The sequence below is a fragment of the Penicillium brevicompactum genome (genome assembly GCF_028827555.1).
Source record: "Penicillium brevicompactum strain IBT 35665 chromosome Unknown utg000005l_segment0_segment0, whole genome shotgun sequence".
In the NCBI taxonomy this organism is placed as follows: Eukaryota; Fungi; Ascomycota; class Eurotiomycetes; order Eurotiales; family Aspergillaceae; genus Penicillium; species Penicillium brevicompactum.
The window spans coordinates 430,298-452,098 of record NW_026623208.1 but is presented as its reverse complement, the minus strand read 5'-3'; the positions used below and the strand labels follow the sequence as shown (position 1 = coordinate 452,098).

The 21,801-nt window shown below is 51.1% G+C and overlaps 5 protein-coding genes across 5 annotated transcripts; 3 read left to right on the top strand and 2 right to left on the bottom strand.

The window, feature by feature from the left end:
• Positions 1–645: 645 nt before the first annotated feature.
• On the top strand, positions 646–5,234 carry N7506_005975 (uncharacterized protein; the record flags this gene model as incomplete). The annotated part of the gene is made up of 4 exons (XM_056955268.1): positions 646–857; positions 954–2,805; positions 2,894–3,826; positions 3,882–5,234. The coding sequence occupies 4 exons, from the start codon at positions 646–648 to the stop codon at positions 5,232–5,234; spliced, it is 4,350 nt and encodes a 1,449-aa protein (XP_056809602.1).
• A 606-nt stretch (positions 5,235–5,840) lies between these two features.
• Positions 5,841–7,289, top strand: N7506_005974 (putative nucleotide-sugar transporter; the record flags this gene model as incomplete). Its single annotated transcript, XM_056955267.1, has 3 exons — positions 5,841–6,007; positions 6,126–6,962; positions 7,016–7,289. 3 exons carry the CDS (start codon positions 5,841–5,843, stop codon positions 7,287–7,289), a joined length of 1,278 nt encoding a protein of 425 aa, XP_056809601.1.
• Positions 7,290–7,714: 425 nt separating this feature from the next.
• N7506_005973 (AP-1 complex subunit gamma) lies at positions 7,715–10,501 on the bottom strand (the record flags this gene model as incomplete). Its single annotated transcript, XM_056955266.1, has 5 exons — positions 7,715–7,810; positions 7,882–10,009; positions 10,062–10,250; positions 10,304–10,427; positions 10,492–10,501. 5 exons carry the CDS (start codon positions 10,499–10,501, stop codon positions 7,715–7,717), a joined length of 2,547 nt encoding a protein of 848 aa, XP_056809600.1.
• Positions 10,502–11,609: 1,108 nt separating this feature from the next.
• Positions 11,610–13,497, top strand: N7506_005972 (putative sterol o-acyltransferase (APE2); the record flags this gene model as incomplete). The annotated part of the gene is made up of 6 exons (XM_056955265.1): positions 11,610–11,731; positions 11,789–12,232; positions 12,296–13,003; positions 13,058–13,313; positions 13,359–13,400; positions 13,471–13,497. The coding sequence occupies 6 exons, from the start codon at positions 11,610–11,612 to the stop codon at positions 13,495–13,497; spliced, it is 1,599 nt and encodes a 532-aa protein (XP_056809599.1).
• Positions 13,498–15,144: 1,647 nt separating this feature from the next.
• Positions 15,145–16,767, bottom strand: N7506_005971 (J domain-containing protein; the record flags this gene model as incomplete). The annotated part of the gene is made up of 1 exon (XM_056955264.1): positions 15,145–16,767. The coding sequence occupies one exon, from the start codon at positions 16,765–16,767 to the stop codon at positions 15,145–15,147; it is 1,623 nt and encodes a 540-aa protein (XP_056809598.1).
• Between the last annotated feature and the right edge of the window lie 5,034 nt (positions 16,768–21,801).

Genomic DNA, 21,801 nt, shown 5'->3' with positions numbered 1-21,801 from the left:
ATCGCCTGACCCCCATGGCCACTCAGATACCAAGGCAATACCAGGCTATTGATACATACATTCTCTCCTCCCCAAATTTATTTGTTTCTTCTGTTTAAACCCTCAGGTGGGATTAACTGCCCTTCTTTTGATATTCTCTTAATCTGTCCAATCTCAACTGGTGAGTGGAAATCTCCGTTTTCCTCTTTTTTTGTCCGGTTTTCTTCGCTTTTATTCCCGGTACCTTTGGTTCTCCCGAACTTGAGCAACTTGAGAGCGACTTGAGAGCGACTTGAGAGCGACTTGAGCGACTTAATCCGAGCTGCACGATCCCTGTGATTCCATATCATTTGCCCTCATTCGCCATCAGACCTGGCGAATTGAATCCCGCTGACGCTGGTGCCCGAACGCCTTGCTTTTGCTGGTGTTGGTCGCCCGTTATTGCCCTCTTGTCCTCCGTTTCGTCCATTTCCCACTCCCATCCCCACCCTCCCTGATCGCCTCGACGGTTCCACTTCAGTAGCTTTGCTTTTTTTTCTCCCTCACCCGAAGCATTATCTTTCGCTGACCGTTTCTGCGATCCCAACAGTTCGCGCGTACTCGGCGAATGCTAAACCTCAACCTTCTTCGCGGATTTCTTGATCCCCCATTGATGGGGTGGCTGTCATGAATCCGGGAGACTTTAACCCGGGCGCGGGGCCTGGCCGGCCAGCCCCGAATGGTAACATGAGGATGAATCCCAACATGCAAATACCTAAACAAGATAATGTGCAAGCCATGATGAATCATGTTGCGCAAATGTTACAAAACCAGGGACCGTACGGTGGTTGGAAGGCGGAGGTCCCCACCAAAACCAGAGCGACTAACGTCTACCAAATGTAAGTTGTTTTTCAAGCGGGCGCGATCACGGTCGCAGTCGCGCATTATCTTCTTTGTCGACTTTCATCTAATCTCACCTCACTCGCTTTTAATAGGATCACCTCCCTCCGTTTGATCCAACCTCGTATTGATCTCACCCAAGCAGCCCAGGCGGCTATGAGCTTCGAGCTAAAAGCCTTCACTAAAGCCAACGAGAAAAGCGAATACGACAAGGAGTGCACCGAGAAACTGCTACATATCAGGAATACCCGGGAAAGGCAAGCGGCGGTCGCGTACCAAAGCGGTATGATGCCCCAGAACGGTGGGCAGAATAAGATACCGGGAAATTTTCCACAGCACATCAATCAGAATATGCAGGGGTCCCCATCGGGCCCGCAGATGGGGATGGGGATGAATGGTCAAAATCCGCAAGCTGCAATGCAGCGACAACAGCAGCAGCAATCACAGGCAATGTTGCAGCAACAGCAGCAACAGCAGCAGCAGCAGCAACAACAGCGCAACCAACCGCGCCCCGGCAGCGGCGTACCTCTACCTGATGACCTCAATACCCTTTCCGCACAGGACCTCGACCATGTCTCCCGATTGGCGAACGAGATGCTGAACAAGACATCTCCAGAAGATATGGAAAAGATCAAGATGAACTTGTCCAACATGACCCCCGAACAGCGCCAATACCTTTCCCGCAAGAAACTCGAGCCGATGACATACTTCTTCCGTTCCCAAGCCCTTAACCAGATCCGACGTCACCGACGCGCTCGACTCGAAATGGGGCGCACGAACAACGGCGGGTTGGATGCAAATGGCAACATGATGGCCGATCCGTCAATGAACCCACAACAGCGACAAGCCATGCAGAATATGCTGAATCTCCAACGCAATTCTGCATTCCCGGGCAACCCTGGTCAGTCGATGGAACCCCCAAACTTCATGGGCAATGTGGAAAACATACAGGGTCAGCAAGCAGACGGTCTGCGTTCCCAGGAAGCAGGTCAGCTCGTGGTTCCCGCCAGCTCATCGCAGATGAACCAAGCTCCTTTCCCAAACAACAATGCCAACAACAACAATATGTTCACTCAACAACAAATGGGACAAAACGGACAAGGCAATATGAATGGAAACAATGTCAATGCACAGGCTCAATCGCTTGCTCAGCAACATCTGCAAGGCGGCTTCAATACCCAACAGGAGCGAATGCAATTCCAGGCCCAGCAATCTCAGGCCCAGGCGCGTGCGCAAGCAGCTCAAAAGGTCCAAATGTCAATTTCGGGCCATGGTGGTCAGGCAAACTCACAAGCACAACCGCAGCTCACCGGACAAAGCCCCGTTATGCCAATGCTCAACCAACCGATGGGTCCCGGTCAGATGTCTCCAGCTCAGGTGCCCAATCAATCCCGACCACCTTCCCGAACACCGAACATGCCTCAACATCCGTCAGGTGTGCCAGGACAGACTCCGATGCAAGGCCGACCTCAAATTCCTCCTAATATCCCACCACACATCCAGGAACAGCTTGCTCGTATGCCGCCTGAACAGGCCCAGGCTTTCATCATGCAGCAGCGTCGTGCCGCTTTGACTACCATGGCTCGCGCCAACCCTGGTCAGCAACCCCAGCCTCAGCCCGGACAAGGTCAGTCGATGATCAATAATCAAATGGGGAACGCCATGATGAGGGGTATCAACGGACCTCAAGATCTGAACTCAGTCGGCATGCCCCAGGGTCAGCAAATGACTCCACAGCAGCGCCAACAACGACAGAATGAGGCTTACAAGCTTCAACTCCTGCGACAACACAACAACGGTGTGGAAATGACCCCTGAGCAAGGCAAGCAAATGGACCGGATCACATTCCCTCCATCAATCTTGAACATGAATGGCACTTCTATGCAAGTTCCTAGTACTGTCAAGTCATGGGGTCAACTGAAGCAGTGGGCTGCTACAAATCCTCAAGTTGCCAGCCCAAACGATCTGCCGCGCCTCATGATGCTTCAAAAGCTTCACCTTGGTCAGATCATGACTGCCACTAATAACATGAAAGAGCAGAATGCTCAAGGCCAAGGCGCGGCGACCTTCCAGAGTAACCAGGGTCCATTCAACAATGCACAGAACTTCCCTGGGGCTCAGCAGCCACCCCCCCATGAACATGGCGGCCATGCGGCCGATCTCCGCCCAAGACATTCAAATCGCCCGCCAAAAGCTTGGCCCGCAGTCCACCAGCTTCACCGACGAGCAGATCCGCGAGATCTTGTACCGCAACCGCCAAAAGATTATGATGCAACAGGCTGCACAGAACCGAGCATTGCTTGAAGGGAACGCGCAACCAGGCCAACCGGGCCAACCGACGGCACAACACCCAGTCCCTACAGCACCTCCTATACCACAACTGAACCAGCAACCAAATCAGACCCTACAAGGGCAGCTGAATACCCCACAAGCGGTGAATGCAAAGGTTCAAGCCGCAGCTGCCGTCAAGGGTGGCAAGGCTGCTGCTGCTCCAAAGCAAGCCTCAAAGAAGCGACCGAGCACCGATGATTCTGCGGATGCTCGGCCTATAACTACTCCGCAGATGACCCAAAGTACACCCGTACCGGTAGCTCAAGCGATTGCTCCTCCGCGACCAGGGCCCCAAATTACACAGGAACAGCTAGCTCAGATGACCCCCCAGCAACGTGCTCAATTTGAGCTCCACATGCGCAGGCAACAACAGCAACCCCGGGGCCAGGTCATCAGCAGAGCTGCCGCAGATGAAGCATGGAGCAGGAATCTACCGCCCCCGGTTATGGAAATCTACGAGGACATCGCCAACAATGCCCCACCCGCAAGACCTTTGCCTATCTCACCAGACCAAAAGGCTGCGATGACCAAGCAACTCCGGGACGCGCTGGATGTTCTCGGTCGGTTGGATGCTTTAGTGCAATGGTTCGCAAAGATGCCCGGCCAGGACAAGAACGTGAAGAACCTGCTTGCTATGGTAAGTCGCCCTTTTAGCATCCCTAGCCTCGTTCACTAATTTATTGGTCATTCAGCGTATCCAATTGATGAGACAGTTCAAACCATCGCCGGAATGGGTGGTCAACGATACATTTACTGTTACCGCTGACTACTTGTCTGGTGCAATCATGTTCATGCGCAAGTTGTTCGCAGTGATGATCAATCGTCTGCAACAGCAGCGTCCTCAACCCCCACAGGCCCCTGGCTCCAACGCACCAGCAGCTCCGCCCATGCCTGCATTGAATGCAGTGAATCTGCAGCAGTTGCAAGCACAGGAGGAAGCCAAACAACGAGCCCGACGTGCCTCTAGTCAGTCTGCCAACGCTCCAGCTGCACCTTTTGCGGCCCCATCTCCCAGAGGGGTGCCTCAATATGCCGCCGGAGGACTCGCCCCCGAAAACCTCAAGCTGCCTCCACCCAAACGACGCAAGCAGTCTCATGCCGGAGTCTCATCAAGTCCGCTTCAAGCCAATGCGATTCCCGGCGCTGCCGCCGCAGCAACAAAATACAACAAAGCGGTGGCCGATGCGACTTCCAACGCCGCAGCTCTGGCTGGTGCTTTCAAGTGCAGTATTGTCGAATGCCCGAACCATTACCAAGGGTTACCATCACAGGCTGCCTTGGACAAGCACATTGAAGAGAACCACCAGCCTGAGGAGGAGGATGTTGTTGATGATTATCTCAAGTATTACCATGAGAGTCTGTCCATCGGTCTCAATCTGAACCCGAACGACTCAATGGAAGCGGAAGCACAGGCAGCGGCGACAACCGGATCAATCCAACCTTCCACTCGATTGAATGCTGTCGCTTCACCCGCAAAGCAGGGTCTTTCCACGCCTGTCATTTCCAATACCACGCCCATGGCTCGGGTTACCAGCCAACTTGGACCCAAGACCGCGTCTCCTGCGACATCCGCCCAACTGCTTACACCGCAGATGTCAACCGGCAAGGCACCAAAGCCTGTTGGCAAGGACATCAAGAAGGATACTATAAAATCGGAACTGGAGGAAAGCGAGCACAAAGATCCGTGGGCCGACTGTCCCACCTCGCTTGACACCATCCACGACACTTTCTCTAATTTCGCAAGCAAGGATCTACCTCACCTGGGCTATGAACCTCTTGAAGACTTTGACATCAACCAAGCCACACCAGTCGACGACTGGCTTAACCTGGCTACTCTGACTCCTCCGGATGAGGCTGAAGAGGCTGCTGTCTTTGACAAGTTCTACGAACCCTGGGACGATGAAAGTATCGCCCTTGCCGCTGCACGAATGCGCATTCCCCCTGAAATTCAGGTCAAGAATAATGGTCTAATGGGCCAGCTTGAGGTTGACTGGGATGCCGTTGCTCGCTACGAGAAAGAAGGAATCTCTATACCCATGTGTTGACTATTGCTCACATCAAATGTACACATAGCCCTTCCATATCACAGGACTGATTGAAACTTTCATTTTTAGGGCTTTGTTTTTCTTTCTCTTTCCTTTCCTTTCCTTTCCTCTTTCTTCTTTCCTTTTACGGCGTACATATGAGGAGAGGTGCGTTTGTATTTATATTTCCCTTCGCGGAACTCATAATCTTGACCCAGAAGGGTCAATTCCTCTAATCCTTCGGACTTTTGAACCTTTGTCTCAGCGATGGCGTTTGGAAAAATTGGGGAATCGGCTCTTTGGAATGTCAATTTATTTGGTTCTTTTTTTTGTGATACATATGGCTTGTTCAATGTAGATGGTAGATTTGTATGAAGTAACCTTTGAAGTACTCCGTACTCCGTATACTTTATTGCTTGGGTGGGTACCTTGCGGGTCTCCGGGGACCAGCTCGGCCCGTGTACAGTCAGCGTGGAGGTACCGCGTGACAAGATATGATGTTATCATGTGCCGATAAGCCCTGGCCTCCGCTTTGTCTCCCAGGCTTGACTCAAGCCTTGGTTCCTTCAACTCCTCCCCTCGACTAACATTTCGCAAGTCTTGTCTACCCATAATTAAGCGGACAAGATGGCGAATAACGCCCTCATTCCCTTCCTGGTCACGATGATGCTCGTGACCGGGGTGTGCAACACCATTCTCAACAAATACCAGGTCAGCCCCCAGACACCAAGATTGGCCAGCAAAATGAAAGAGATCAGAGCTAATCTATTTGTTTGGAATATAGGACATGCAATGTGTGAGGAATTGTGATTCTTCCGACCCCAACCACCGGAAGCTGTTCGAGCAGCCCGTCATTCAAACGTAGGCTCTACCCCAAATCAGACCAATACCCCAAACTAACCCTTATTGTAGGGCGCAGATGTTTATCGGAGAAATGGGCTGCTGGCTAGTCGTTGCTCTGACTTTCCTCTACAACCAATATGTCGCCCCTAGACTATCAAGTGGTCCTTCCCCGCTTCTAGCTGGTGGATACCACCCGATCAACGGCGAAGCCAACGACGATGATCCTACAGACGAGCTAGATGATGACACACACAAGCCCATCGACGACCGTATCAAACTGCGCGGATGGAGAATCCTACTACTTGCCGCCCCATCCAGTTGCGATATCGCCGGCACAACTCTCATGAACGTAGGCCTTCTCTTCGTGGCAGCGAGTATCTACCAGATGACCCGCGGTGCGCTCGTCCTCTTCGTTGGTCTATTCAGTGTTCTATTCCTGCGCCGCAAGCTCTACCTATACCAATGGAGCGCGCTATTTGTCGTTGTCCTCGGCGTTGCAGTCGTCGGTCTCTCGGGTGCTTTGTTCAGCGGTGATTCCGGACACGATATCACGCAGAATGCCCAGCGTGCCGTGCTCCATGCGCGTGCTGTGGCACGCACCCCTGAAGCTGTGCAGACTGTCATTGGTGTTTTGCTCATTGCTGCTGCGCAGATCTTCACGGCCTCGCAGTTCGTGCTTGAGGAGTGGATCCTGGAGAATTATGCCATGGATCCTATCCAAGTCGTTGGCTGGGAAGGTGTCTTTGGCTTCTCGGTTACTTTAATTGGTATGGTGATCATGTACATCGTAGTTGGAAGCACTGATGCTGGCCGCTATGGGTACTTTGATATCAAGGAGGGCTGGAGTGAGGTTATTCACAACCGCGCTATTGCCGTGTCAAGTGTGTTGATCATGATCAGCATCGGGTATGTTTGTCTCTTGATCTTGCCGACCTCACCACCAACTGACCTTTCTCTAGTGGCTTCAACTTCTTTGGTTTGTCTGTCACCCGTACTGTCTCTGCTACATCTCGTAGCACGATTGATACTTGCCGAACTCTTTTCATCTGGCTGGTTTCGCTCGGTCTGGGCTGGGAGTCGTTCAAGTGGCTCCAGGTAGCTGGCTTCGCGCTGCTTGTCTACGGAACCTTCCTGTTCAATGACATTGTTCGCCCCCCTCTCAAGGCATGCTTGCCTAGCGAGCATAGGGAGGGTGAGGTTCTGCTCCCTGAAGATCCCATCGAGCATATTTGATTGATTCAAATGTGCTCTGGGATTTGCACATCAAATTTGATCGCAGGCTTGCCCCAACTAGAAGCTATAGATTCGGAGCTCCCTTTGTGGTACTTTGATGCAGCATGCTACAAGTTGCATTTTTTTTTCGCAATGGCGTTGATTTTCTTTCTTTTGGGTTATCTACGTTATATCTTGAGTCATAAGATCCGGAGCTTTCAAACTGCATACATGCAATCTCTTATTGCTCATACGTAAACGTAAAAGCCAGGGACCTCTGGACCTGGGCACCAAGCGTGAGTAAGATAACTGGCGCAAAGTTCTATGGTGTCAAGGTTTTGAGAGAATAGTGACTAGGGTGTATAGAACTGAATTTTGACTGTTTGTTCATAGAAAAATTAAACATTCATTCGGATGAATTTTGGACATCAAGTTTACCCAACCGTTCATGGCTCGGACCAATCCACCTGGTCAGTGACGGGTTCTCCGCCATCACGAGCGGAGCTGACACGGAGACGAAGACGAAGTTTGGCAGGGAGGGCCTGTGTCACGTTAGTCTGGGAACTCTTACTAAAAAAGCAATTAGATGTCTGGATGGGGAAGAGAAACATACCCCGTTGAGAGCGGTCACACGCATTGACTGTGTGCCTTCGTCGCCGGCGTCCAGCTCGGCCTTGCTGATTGCGCTCAGCTGCAACCGCTGGCTCTTTGGCACAGCAGCTTGAAGGCCGACGCTAGTGAAACGGTCGAAGTTGGATTCGTTGCGGAATCGGGCCATGATCTGGGCATTGGGACCGCTGCGCTGAACCTGCAGAGTGAGGACGAGACCATCCTTGTTCAAGGCAGTGTGCGCGGGGGTGGAAGCAGAGACAGGAGCGGGGGAGGCGGATGGCGAGGGTGCAGAGGCACCCATTCCACCACCTAGAAGATCCATCGATGCAGATGATTGCTGTGCTGGCTGTGGAGATGGGGACGGGCCATTTGAACCGAACAAGTCCATGATGGCGCTGTTTGGATTTTGCTGGGCTGCAGGGCCTGGTGAGGGGGATGACAAACCCGAGTCTCCGCCGAGAATGTCTGCCAGCAGATCGGCGGTGTTTGATCCGTTCGAAGTCGGGCTTGTGACGGGGGCATCGCCGCCGACCAAATCAAGAAGCAGGTCATGCTCCGCGGGTTTGGCAGCCTTGGTTGTTGCCTTGCTGCGGAGGACCTTACTCTGGCGCTTCTTGGTGGTGGGGGCACCCAGAACCCGTTGTTCCTCACGAATCTCGGGTGCAGGCATCCGTTCGAGAACACCGCGGCGGATTTGATCATAGCCGAAGAGGTTGGTATATTCAACAGCGCGCTGTTGAATCTCGACGCTCAGGTCTGCAGTCCGGCTGGAGAGAAGGCGGCGCAAACGTTCAATCTGAGCAGGATCGGACATGCGCACTGTAAGCTTCATGGCTGCAGTAATGATGTATTCGACGGCAATCTGAGTAGCATATGTGCTATTCAGAATGTTGGTGAAGACATCAACGATATCACTCTCTCGAACCTCCTTGACCAGTTCCTCCTCCTCATACTGACCACCCTGGAGTAGACTGTCGGCATATTCACCGATAGTCCAGGTAGCAGCTAGTGTGAGGCCCTCCTGTGAGATGTCCTCCTTCAGTGACGAATAGAGCTTTTGCACCGCATAGGTCTGCAGATCGGGGGAAGTAGCAATGAGACGGACGAAAGACGACAAGATCTGTTCCTTGACGTAATTCCCAGCCAGCTTGAGAACACGCAGAATGGTATCCATGTGCCAACGCTTGTTAGGCGCAAACCGATCAGCCGCGATGCCGATTTGTGTTGTCATCACCGGCTTGAATTCGTTGTCGGCAACCTCCAAGAAGGCCAACAGCTCTCGCACCAGCACCCGCACATTACCCTCATTGATCAACATGAAGCTGAGATCAAGCGCTCGCCGGCGAATGCTGATATCAGGATCCCGCAGACATTCCAAGATTGTGTTGCGGTGTCTTTGCACCGCGTTCGGTTCAATTGCAACCACTTTGTTCAAGGTGTTGAGCGCGACGTAGCGAATGTTATTGTCTTTATTAGCCAGGAACTTTCCGAGAATGTTGACGCCCAGCACCCTCAATCCCGAATCGGCCTCGATGTCCAGAATCGTGAGAACAGCCTCGTATAGAATGGAGTTACCCACGTTCTTAGAGGAATCTGTGTTGGTGGCCACCTGGGCCAGGATATCGTTGATCAGTTCGCTAGTGGCGAGATCTCCCCGACCTAGAACACGCAGGAATCGAAGGATCTTGACCTGGAGGAAGGGATCTGTGATACCGGATACATCATGCTCAGGAGCATATCCGGAGGTCGTGAGACCCTTCAGAGCGCGAACTAGTCCTCCAGCCAGCGGCCTAAACATTTCAATCACGCCCTCCGGCCCACCCTCTTCCTCTTCGTCTTCTTCCGCCTCGCACAGATCAATCGCTAGTGTCAAACCACAAAGAAGAACACCGTGGTTGCGATCGGACAAGAGGTTCTTGGCTTTCTCGAGGAAGTGCTCATATAGATCTGGAACCTTGCGACATATGCGCATGGCGCAAATCGCGGCTTTGCGGCGAATGTAAGGGTTGGCCGTAGACATGAGGGATTCAACTTCGGGGAACAAATCACGGGACATTTCGACGGAGGCAATGTTTCCGAGGGCGCAGAGAGCGAGACCGACGATATATTGGTTGGAGTGGTTCAGATCACTGCGTTCTGGTTAGCAGAAGCCAAGGCGAAGAAGTCCTATCAGACACCCACTTTTTCAGAGAGTTGGTCACAAGTGTCAAGACTTCCTGATTCTCATCCAGCAACAACATAGTCCCCAGGTAGCCCAAGCGCTTGTCGGCGAATCGGTGTGAGGCAAGTAGTTTCAAACATTCAATCTGGCCAAAGTGAGTCCGCTCTCCGAGCGTGAACAAGTACAGCAACTTGGCGACATTGTTCCTCCTATCAATTGTTAGGACTTGAACCAGGGTTCCATCGGAGATGTTGAAGCTAACCGGATACCGGAGTCGTGACTCTCCTCTCGAAACGAGGCTCGAATGGCGGCGCTCTCTTTTTGAATGACTGCACGTTCATCGGCAATGGTCTTGGCTGATCGGACATTTCGAATGAATTGCTTTACTGCATGTAGGATTGCGTGGTTAGAAGGCATCTCAGGGGAGGAGGGGCGGCGGGCAGCACATACGGGATGACATGGCGACCAGAGGGACCCCCGACGGGGCGAGGAAGGAAAGTATTCAATGGAAAAGGAGTGAACCCAGATAGAGGAATGCAAGCCAAGCAACGCGCTCACAAAATCGATCGAAATGACAAAGGGTCGAGGCTTCGGAGGTCTGGATTGCTGTATTATTATTCCTCATGGCAGTCGACCTGGCTTCTTGGCATGGGGCACTAGTGCAGATATGGACTAGTGAGACTCCCTGAATCACATGACCATATCAATATCTACAACGCTCAAGACCACCTACCCATTCTTGCATGAGGGTATTTCTTGAAGTGTTGAGTTCGCAATGATCAAGGCCAAAGAACCTTTCTGCCTGTTTGGATTTGGCGGCATCTTATTTTGAAACAAAGCCGAATGCTACACGCTGCCCTCTCTCGAGACCCTTGATTTGCATAAGGACCCCACCGAGTACTCCGTACAGACTAGATTACCATTTAACACATTCCCTCTCATACCAATTTCCAGGGACCTTCATTTGTTTTTAAATGTCAGTTGGAGGGTCCATGATCTTGCCAGCGTTCCATACAATACGTGTCGGGATGAGCTTGCAACTTGCCCAACGAACTGCCCCGGTATCACCCAAGATCAAACCCCTCTTGGCTGTAGGCTGCGTCGTTGTTGTCTACAAATTAGATAAAAGCAAGTGAGGAACGAACGAAATCCCAGGACCGAGGATCGTGGACGCTCTCCGAACTGAATCGTTTACATGCATTGGCCTTGTTCACCGCCCGGGTACATTCCAGGGATGAGTCAGCTTATGACATAAGTGGATCGGCAGATCGCATAGAAATTACCAGGTCAGTACGGAGTACAGTTTGGAACTCGATTTATGTGGAAGAGATTTGATAGATGGATGTTCATGCACTCTTGTAGAATACCAGTCGGTACAACCAAGAAAGTTAATAATTCAACGGTTTGGGGAGAATTCGTCTGCCTTGTGTCACAGGGGTCTGACGTAGTGATTATTTTGGTTTATCGTCCACGGGTGACAAACTGAGAGCCTTGGGGCTCCACCTGTCTGTTTCTCCCACTGTTTTCGATGTACAATACCATTGCGTTTGCCATTGCATCCCCTTAGGATGTCTAGCGCCGTGTCAAATGAATCTGCAACTTTGCGGCCCCGTGCCGTCCCTATTCAACCTAACGGGAGCTCGGAGGTGCCGCTTCCCCTTCCAGTGGAGAAGCTAGCTCAGGACACAAGGTAGGTCCCCCCTCTGCGCATACAGAGGGAACCTAGCTCATGTCTCTCGCATTACAGTGGCCGCTCGACCCCTATCGCCGAAGATGCGCCTCCGTCGGCGCATTCGATCTCGACCGCGAGGAAGCAGGTCCGCGCCCGGAACCGCATGTTTTATACGATAGACTACATCCCTCGTGTGTCACATTTCGACCCGGATAGTAATTACCATAACTTCCGAGGGTTCTTTACCCTCTTCTGGATCGGCCTGGCTATCATGGTCGGTACCAGCATGCTACGCAATCTCAAGGAAACCGGGTTCCCCCTGCGGGTGCGTGTGTGGAGCCTTTTGACAGCCAACGTGTGGATGATGGGACTTAGCGACGTGGCTATGGTGATCAGCTCGGCACTTGTTCTGCCTATGCACAAGCTGTGGCGGAGTGGCCCGCAGTGTCTGCGATGGACACGGGGAGGTATCATATTGCAGAGTCTAGCCGAAGCGATTTGGTTGGTGACATGGATCAAGTAAGTTGCCTACTATCATACTGGGCTCACTGAGTATGGGATTGTTGCTAATTTGAAATGAAGCTGGCCTTTCATGATGCAGTGGACCTGGACAGCCCAGGTGTTCTTCACGCTGCACACATTGACTATTCTTATGAAACTGCATTCATACGCCTTCTACAATGGCCACCTCAGCGAGACTGAGCGCCGGCTTGCTTCGCTGGATAAGCCGGGTGAAAAGTCACCCGACTCTGCGGCTGCAGTTCATTACCCGGAGATCCACGGACGTAGGCCATCGTTGAAGCAGCAAGGCGAAGATCATCCCACGGCGCCCTTGGATCGACTGCGTGAAGATCTAGCCACGGAGCTCACATCTCCCCTGGGCAACATCTCTTACCCGCAGAATCTCCATGTCGCAAATTACGTTGATTTCCTCTTCTGCCCGACCCTTTGCTACGAGCTAGAGTACCCCCGCCGAGAACACCGACGCTGGGCGGAGATTGGCTGGAAGACCATGGCCGTGTTTGGTTGTATCTTCCTGCTCACTCTGGTCAGTGAAGAGTACATTCTTCCCGTTCTGGTTGAGGCCAGCGCCCAGCTCCATCACTTCACCAGTGTCACAGACAAAGCCCTCGTACTTGCAGAGACCATCAGCATGTTGCTTTTCCCATTCATGATCACTTTCCTGCTTGTGTTCCTTGTCATCTTCGAATACATCCTGGGTGCATTCGCAGAGCTTACCCGATTTGCCGATCGCCACTTCTACGCAGACTGGTGGAATTCCTGTGACTGGTAAGTCGATTCTTGATAATTTTGAACAAAGGACTAGACTGATGGATGGATTAGGATGGAATTTTCTCGCGAGTGGAACGTCCCAGTTCACCACTTCCTCTTCCGTCACGTGTACTGGCCCTCGCGGTGCACTTTCTCCCAGCCAGTGGCCATGGTTATAACATTCTTGGTTAGCTCCATCTTCCACGAGCTAGTCATGAGTTGTATTACCAAGAAACTGCGCGGTTACGGATTCTTGGCTATGATGCTTCAGCTTCCCATCGTTGCGATTCAGAAATCACGCTTCTTCCGTGGACGCACTATCCTCAATGTAAGTACACCTGGTCTTGCCAATGTGACTCGCTAACGATTCTAGAATGCGTTCTTCTGGTTCTCAATGATCTTGGGTCTATCTATGGTAAGCTCTCATCCCTACTGCCTGAAGGCCCTGCCACATGAAACTTGTTTCTGACTAATATTTTCATTAGATGTGTGCATTGTACGTCCTTGTCTAGATTGAATTTTGGTGCTCATGTTATTGGATAAGACTCGCTTTATCCGCGTGGTATGTTTTGGCCGAGGAACGGGACCTAGACGACCTGTTCTCAGTAGGTGCACTCAGCACCGTGTATACTCCCTACTCTTGGACATAGCTTTAGTTAGTTCTATGCCATGTGCTCTAGGCACTAATCACATAATGATATAGAAATCGATTAACAAGATAATCGGTGAGCCCACCTGCAATCCATGGATGTTCTAGACGCACGACAGACCCTATGCTATCATAGAAGTGGTCCGTCCGCGGGTACAGCCTTTGATCGTCACAATGCTCGGTGTCTGGGTGATGACACCATTAGTACCATTTTTCAAGGTCGACATGGCTCTTTGAAACACCGGTGTAAATGAATATCCAAGACAGCTGCCTTATCATTCATTGGGCAGCAAAACCAGGCCCTGCCGACCCTGGAAGACACCGAGGAAAACTCCATACCCAAAGTATGAATCGGGAGTTGCCCCCGAAGTATGGCGTCTCGCTACCCTATCTGACTATTTGTCTTTGTCTTCCACGGCTTGCAGTGTGTCCAGGTGTGTTTGACTATGAGTTACAGATTGCCGCGTTGATCCACATGTGGCTTACTAGAACACCTGGGCACTGCACGAGGGCCCAAAGTTCAAGCCCTACAACCTTAGAAAATGGCCTAGCAAAGTTGGTCCCACTGCAAATGCCTTGTTCGATACCAAACTCTAGTCACACAAAGGCGCGATTACACATTCTGGGCTTGATATCACCTGTCTTCGATATTTTGGCAATGTGCAACATTCCAAACTTGGCTCGGGATTATCCTACAGAGCTGGAAGTCAAGATTAAATAGTCTTGACAAAAACCGTCTTCTACTTTAGGTATTCATCTGATGCGATGGAGGTCATTTCATAAAGATGTACATTTCACAAACAGTGCCTATATAAAGTATGATTTAGCTTCCAACCCTGGAAGATATTCCCCAATTTCCTGTGCAACCTGGCATAACCTAGATAAACCTTACAAAAGCAAGCAAAGCAAAAAGCAAAAAGAAAAATGTCAAAAAAAGAAAAAAAAGCAAAGTCATAATCATATCGTAGCTCATAAATTGGATTTCCCGGTACATTTCGCGGGGTATTTAGTGGTAATTCGGGAACAAAGGCATAAAAGCAAAGAACACTAAGCCAGTAGTAGCGAGTGAGATAAAGAGACAGAGAAAAAGTCAGAACGCCACAGGTGCAAGAATGCAACACACCATCCACATCCCCCATAGCGCCACGAGCACATCACATCCCGGACCACCGAGCCTCCAAGAACCACGGTAAGCAGACATGGTGACACAAATCTTATTCAACCGAAGATTCTGCCAAACAATTTATATGCAGTAGGCACGTGCGGCATGCAGGAAAACTCGGAGTCGAGATGTGGCTTGTGTCAAACAAGCAAATGCCGCTCTAACCAGCAGGAGTATATGGACAAGAGATGAAATGAGTTAGAGATGCAAAGTAGACAAATTGGAACGCCCCGGCCTTTCGCAAAATTGTGATTGAGTATTGTGTAATAAAGATTTAAGGGTTGAGAAGAAGATTGTAGGCGTGGACTGTCGTAGATCGTGTTTATCTCGTGGGTTTTCGTAGAATGTTCATCGGACAGATTGACGTCTGTCAGGGGTGTATCGTTTGTATTCGTCCTCGTACCGTCTTGAGTAGGTAACATCATCTGCATCGTACACTCTCGCAAATCTGATTCCACTTTCCTCTGGACGAGTGATATACTGGACACCATAAGTGCGAGATGTCGATGTCCGCGAAGGTCGCTCTCGTTCTACACGCGGCGAGTCATATGATTGATACGTGGTGCTCCGCTTGGGGGTTGCGCGTGTGGGAGTTGAGCGCTCACGTTCACGTTCGGCACGCTCCGGAGATCGGGTCGGGCGGTAGTGCTGCGCCTTTGGTTCGACAACGCGGAAGTCTGGCGCCTCGTGGATACTGTAGCGCTGGGAGGTCTTCGGGGATGTGCCGCGCGGAAGTTCGGGGGTGTTGGGACTGGAGTAGCCCGAGTCGGTTCGCTCACGCATTTTGGACGTGCGTGGTGGCATTGCTTCGTGCGCCATGTCGTAGAGGGTTGAATCGCGAGCCTTGCGACTATCGCGACTTTCACGACTATCTGTCTTGGCGCGGACGTAGCCAGTGCTGGTGGTTTGGGAGCGGGCACCGAGGAACGGACGAAGAGATCCCTTGATGCCTGGAGAGGTTGTGGCGGATGGCATCTTGGGTGGCTTGACCTCGTGGGTTCTGGGAGTAGACATGTTTTCATAAGGGTCGTTGCGCGACTCGGAGCGACGCGGGGGACGTCTTTCGGAGCGCGAACCGGAGGACTCTGGTTCCGTCGAGTCGTAACCACGGAAGGCGCGTGGAGACTTGGAGGACCGACCGATGTACTTCTCCGCATCTAAGGTCTTGTCGTCGAGCTTTGCTTTCCAGCTATCGGAGAGGTCGGATTCATCATCGAAGCGGCGTTCCCGGCGATGTGAAAATTCCGAGGGTCGAGATCGCGATTGCCGTTCTTCCCGGTCTCTCCGGGGTGTTGAACTTTGTCGCCTCTCGTACCTGTAAATTGGGGGGCTGGGGTCCGAGATATCATCGTCGGAATCGAGATGATTCGTCTCGAACTTGGCCTCGGTCTGACGTCGTCGCTCCTGATCGCGTGTCTTTGCGCGGTCGGAATGTGTGGCTTTGGTAGTCTCCCGTTGTTCCTTGGCGGCGCGAACGCCACTGCTCATCGGGGTTCGAGTCTTCTTCTTCTCCTCTGTAGGCGTTGATTTGGGCTTGCGGGTGCCCATTTCCTCAAACTTCCGGGACATTGATCGTGGCTCTTCTGTAAATCGCATTGCCTCCTCGAAATAAACTTCCATCGGAACCCTCTCCTCCACGATATAGCCATTGCGGTATTCGCGATTGTTGGTACCAGGGCGGGAGGAATTGTATGCCGAGTCTGTCCGTCTGGCTTCTGCTAACTTGCGCTTGAGCTCGGCTATCTTGACTTTCTCGTCATGTTTCTTCCTGCGAGTATCATCTGAGAGCAATTCGTAGGCTTGTTGGACTTTCTGGAATTCATCTTGGGCGGCATTCCGCTGTGACACGTCTTGGATCTTGTCCGGGTGGCATTTGAGTACCCGCTTTCGATGAGCGGCTCTGATTTCGGCAATTGTTGCATCATTGGCGACGCCGAGTACGCCATATGGGTCTATATCTGGGGTTGACATGGTGATTGAAAGTGAAGTGATGTGAAAGAGAAGTAAGAGGAAGAGGGGAAGAGGCGGTGGAGCCGGTGTATATACGTGTAGGGGAATTGGAATGTCAAGATGTTGACGTAGCAAAAATTCCACACCGATGCATCCAGAAAGACCCAGTGAACTGGAGACAGTATTATAAATAAGGGGACTTCTCGGAAGTCGCCTTGAAAAAACCAACCAAAAAGCGTATGAGAAAAAAGAATCAGCTGTCGAACAAGAGAAGCGAATTGTCAGGGGCGAACTGCGCCACAATTTTTCAAAGGACGTATACTTTGAACTCCTCTATGTTTGTGTTGTCATAAAGGATATGATGTTGACACAATGGGAGTCATAGAACTGGAGATCTCAGTGGAATTTCAACATCACTCAGCAGCCCAACTCTTCTATAATATTTCTCGTAATACTCTCATAATATATCGGCAAGGTGCCTGCTTCACTTTCACCGGTCCTTCGCAGCAAAGTCACTGGGCCGTGCGCCTCATCCGATTTGCTGGCCGCCATCTACCAATCATTACTTTCGAGTCTAGGGATTCTGTAGGCGATCACTTAACACGAGGGGGGGTCTTAATCCCTTGGGTTCCAGCGGCCCCCCCTCTCTCTCCTCTCTTTCTTAGGGTCGTCATGACCGCCCATCTTTTTCCACTTCCTGTATCAGTCTCGATCTGGTAGTGCACCCTGCAGCTAAGTTAATAGCCTACCCCCCAAAATCTCCCCAATAGGGTATCTGTTAGGCGTCTTTTGGGTCGCCTCATTTTATTTCGCCTTGCCCGAAATATGCGACTTACGCAACTCAAGAGTCCAGAATGTGGGCTGTTCTCGATCAGAGCATACGCAGTACTCCGTACCAACGGAGTACTATCCGTACCTGGTTCCGTGGTAATACCCCGGTCGTCCCGGATTCCGTTGACACCTTAATTCCTTATTTCGATCTATATTTAGTCTATAGGTCTTTGATCACTCTACTTGTATTGTACATCCTTTGATTACCTCTCGATTACCCTCTTATCTGTCATTCTTATAGCTCAAATTCTTTCTGCAGGGGGAAGTTCTCGATTTTTCCCCAATTTTCTCGATTTTCCACTTCGGATTCTGGGAAGGTTCAGGCATTGATTCACACCCAACTGATTGTCCCACAACGGACCCATTCTTCAACGTGTCTTTGAGCACCCCACCCGAGACCTATCTTCTTCCTTCCTATACGTTGTGTCAGGACATGAGACCATTGCACTACTCCGTACCATAGGTGAAGTCTTCAGACGGTCTTCCTCTCCGGGCTTGTGTCATCCGGACCCAGCCTGCGGTCCGCGCGGCGCAGAGATATGTTGCTATCTGTATGCACCTGATGTGCAGCCCCGATCGTGACAAGTCTAGTATTGGCATGCAAATGCCGAGGCATTTATTGCCCAGTCAGCATTACCCAGTTCTTACTATTGATTTCCGCAGCATAACGATATCAATTACACCGGTGGTGGTGCTCCGTACTCCGTACTATAGGTTGGCATTAATACTAGGCTTCAATGTCTTATGTTCGTTCGGAAGAGATCAAATTCAGAACTCTGCCCAGGTGTGGACAAGGATCCAGCCTGTCGCTCCCCAGATAATTGTGTCTCGGCTTTTCCTGCCCCCCTCCTCCCCCCTCAGTTTGTCATTTGACTATCGTGTGTGATAGTGATGGCACTCGATCCCCCAAACAAACACCGGCCATCCTTTCCAACCAGACTGCACCAGCCGAATCCATAATCCTCCGATCCCATTCAGCGTGGTTTTCAATGTCACACAAGGTCTTACTGCCCCCTGCCGAAACACAGGCTTGTAACCTTATACCCTTAAACTATGATCTAGTATACCCCTCTTCCTCTTCCCTGACTGTCACGCAAACCTACCAGGACCGGGGTCGGTAGATTCGGGATTGGACACTGAGGCTGGTTGATCGACGAGTACGGAGTAACACTACGCTAAGCTGTACTATGTAAGGTGAGAGGCTGTACTCTGTGAGTGAGCGCGAGCGAATGCAAAACACTTTTAGCTGAGGGCCCCGGGGGCCGGGTTGCTACCGGAGAACAGGAAATGCAGTGCTCCGTACTCCGTACTAGCCATGCAGATGCAGGTCGCCTGCAATAATGATGTCTGCTATTACCTACCGCAATAGCATACAGTACTATTGCAGGCGGCCAGACCACTCAGAGGACCAGCCACCGAACGCCTTCTAGAAAGGAGCGCGCCGGAGTAAGGAAGTCGCCCGCGCATGTGTCTCCCACGAGCGGTTGTGTAAATCCCTGAAGAAAACTCACCAACATCAAGTTTAATACATGATCAGCCTTGCATGGTCACATCCTCTGTCAAACAGTGGGGATCTATTGGCTGGTAACTGTGCTTCGGATCCCCTCCACTCACAGGACGTTTCGAAGCGCTGGTCCTGGGACATTTGAGTTTGGGATCCTCAGTGCAGTCTGCAGATGACTTGTGCCCTTTAGTGCCTGGACCAAGTGGAACTTCGATGTGATGTCACACTCGGTCGGCTTGATACGTTCTATGCGGGGGAGGGCGGTTTCGCTGGGATGCAGGGAGAACTAATTCATAGGAAATGGGGTAAGGATCTTTCCTTTGTGTTCGATGCAGATTAAATGTATGTAAAACGCTGATCTACAATTATTAGCCAACAATAACCTACCAAGTACTCTGTATCCCCTGTCAGGATTGTCGAGTTGCATCCCTCGGAGAAGGGCAGCCAGTCGCCCACCACCTGTTACTACGCCCAGTTGGGAAAACCAGATGCGCAGGTGCGCGCACCGGGAAGAAATGATGTAAGCTCGATAATCTGACAGCACTAAGATCGTGCATCAGCTACTAGTCGACCAATGTTAAAGTCGTTATCCACCAACGCGCACACCCCCGGCGTTAACGGGGGCCAAAGCCCCACCACATTGCTGTGCGCTCCGAACGGTAGGTTTCATCTGGCGTCAAGCCACCATGTGAGTCCAAAAGTCAAGCAGAAGATTGCCGTTACCATCGGTTCGGCCGTCGGAATGGAATACGCTCCTCCCAACTTTTAACCTAGAAGGGTTAGTCAAATTGAGAATCACCCGTTCGCGACCGCGTGTTCTCAGCCTGCCACACGAGCAGCTCACGTTTACCGAAGGATCACTAAGCCGTTTGCCTCCGCTTAGTGTGGCCAACGAGTCGCCACGATGGCTGAGTCAACAATGCAGCTTTCCATTTGAGCGTTTGTGAGGCGTGATCGAAATGGCTGAGGTTACCCGCGCTCAGGGACGGGCGATCGTTCGGCGAATTTATGAGGTGTTTTTTTTTATAAAATTATTTTGAGTTGGTTCTGCTTCTCACTTGCCTGTTAGAGAAACTGCTGCGGATGAGTCTGACCCCCCGGGGGCTAGCTGGGCTGATGACATCGGTGAATTCGATCTCCCATGTCAAGATTCAAGGCGAGAAAACCTTGGTCGCCTAGTCGTTCTCGTTTGCCAGTCAGGTCGATCAGGCTTCGATTGTGATCTTGCTGCCCACGGACGGCAATTTGCCTCGAGTGACACGGTCAAATGAATCGTTCGGTGGTTTGTGATTCAGGTTTATTGCTCCTGATGTAGCCGACCGCCAGCGAACTTGTTCGTACCCTCGCTTTACATGCACATAGCCGTAAACAGATAGTGCGGCCTAGTGAGGCTCAAGCAGGGGCGAAGTGTATCGCATCCAAGATCCAACGAACAACCTCTTTGCTTTTTTTTCATCGAAAAGAATCGGTAGTGGCGCATGCGTGACGACGACAACCAGGTCAAGTGACATCGAATCAAGAGCCCAGCAGCTTCTTTCGATTCGTATCGGGCATAGAAATGTCCTTGAAACAGCGAGTGTGGGAAATTGGAAGCCGTTAAAAGGTTGTGTGTTGGGCTCGTCTGCTCGAGTCCAACAGACTAGGGCTCGTGTGGCGCTGGAGGTAGACAGGAAGCAATTCGGTGATAAGTTCCAGGCAGGGCGGCAAAATTGTCAAGCATTGGACATGAGAGCTCCGTCTATACTCGGATGAAATTGTTGGATTCAATGCGGAGACAAGGATGTCTGTTCACCAGATTAGAAGTATTGCTTGGGCCGGTTTCGATTAACCGGACAGCGCACATCTTTGCGAGGAAGATAGCACAGCTGTTATTGTCCAGGGTCACCTCGAGGAAGAACCGGGCTTGTGGGAACCGATTTGGGAGGCTGACCACCAGCAGCGTCCTGGTTTAAAAGCTGGCTCCGTGAATCCAATCGATTGCCCTGCGAGGCACTCTTCGGCTTTCATTGCTGGCGAAGTTCCCATGAATCAAGAATCCCCCCGCTGGACACGAAAGATTCAACCCGAAGGGTGTGCAGCTGTATGTCGGGGCGAAGCTGTAACATGTCTTGTGGTTGGCGCATGACTCGAGACGTTGGTAATAGCTCTCTCGAGATATGCGAGTCAGAGCAACCGTGGAAAGTTCAAGGTTTGTTGATAGTGCTCGTTGCCTGCGCAGATGGTACAAGCGAGCGGTGCGAGGGGACCATCCATGAGTTTCAAGTATCACCACATCCTTTATTTATAGTCTGTGTTGTCGTTCAGTGTTCAGTGGCAAGACAGACTTAATATGGCAATAGAAAAAAAAAAAAAAAAACAAGCCCGCGACCCAGAAGACGGAGTCTAGAATACATTAGTCATCAGGTCCAATCTCCAGGGCTTTGATTACAAGTAAGCCCAGATCTGATAATTGAAGACCGAAAAGGACCCAGGTGGACTTGGTGAATGGCAGAAATACTCATGTCTAAGGAATGAAGTATCAAGTGGTCAAAATGCAAGGCCATGATACCTTGTGTATTTGGTTTGTGCACCATAGTTTGCACACATTATAGTGGCTGCCAACTTTTGCGACAATTACATACAGTCCTCAAGTCTATGATCTACACCCTAATAGCCTTCTAGAACCACGTTGTCAACCCTAAGCCACACACAAGTGACGGGGACAGAACGAAAGAACAAAA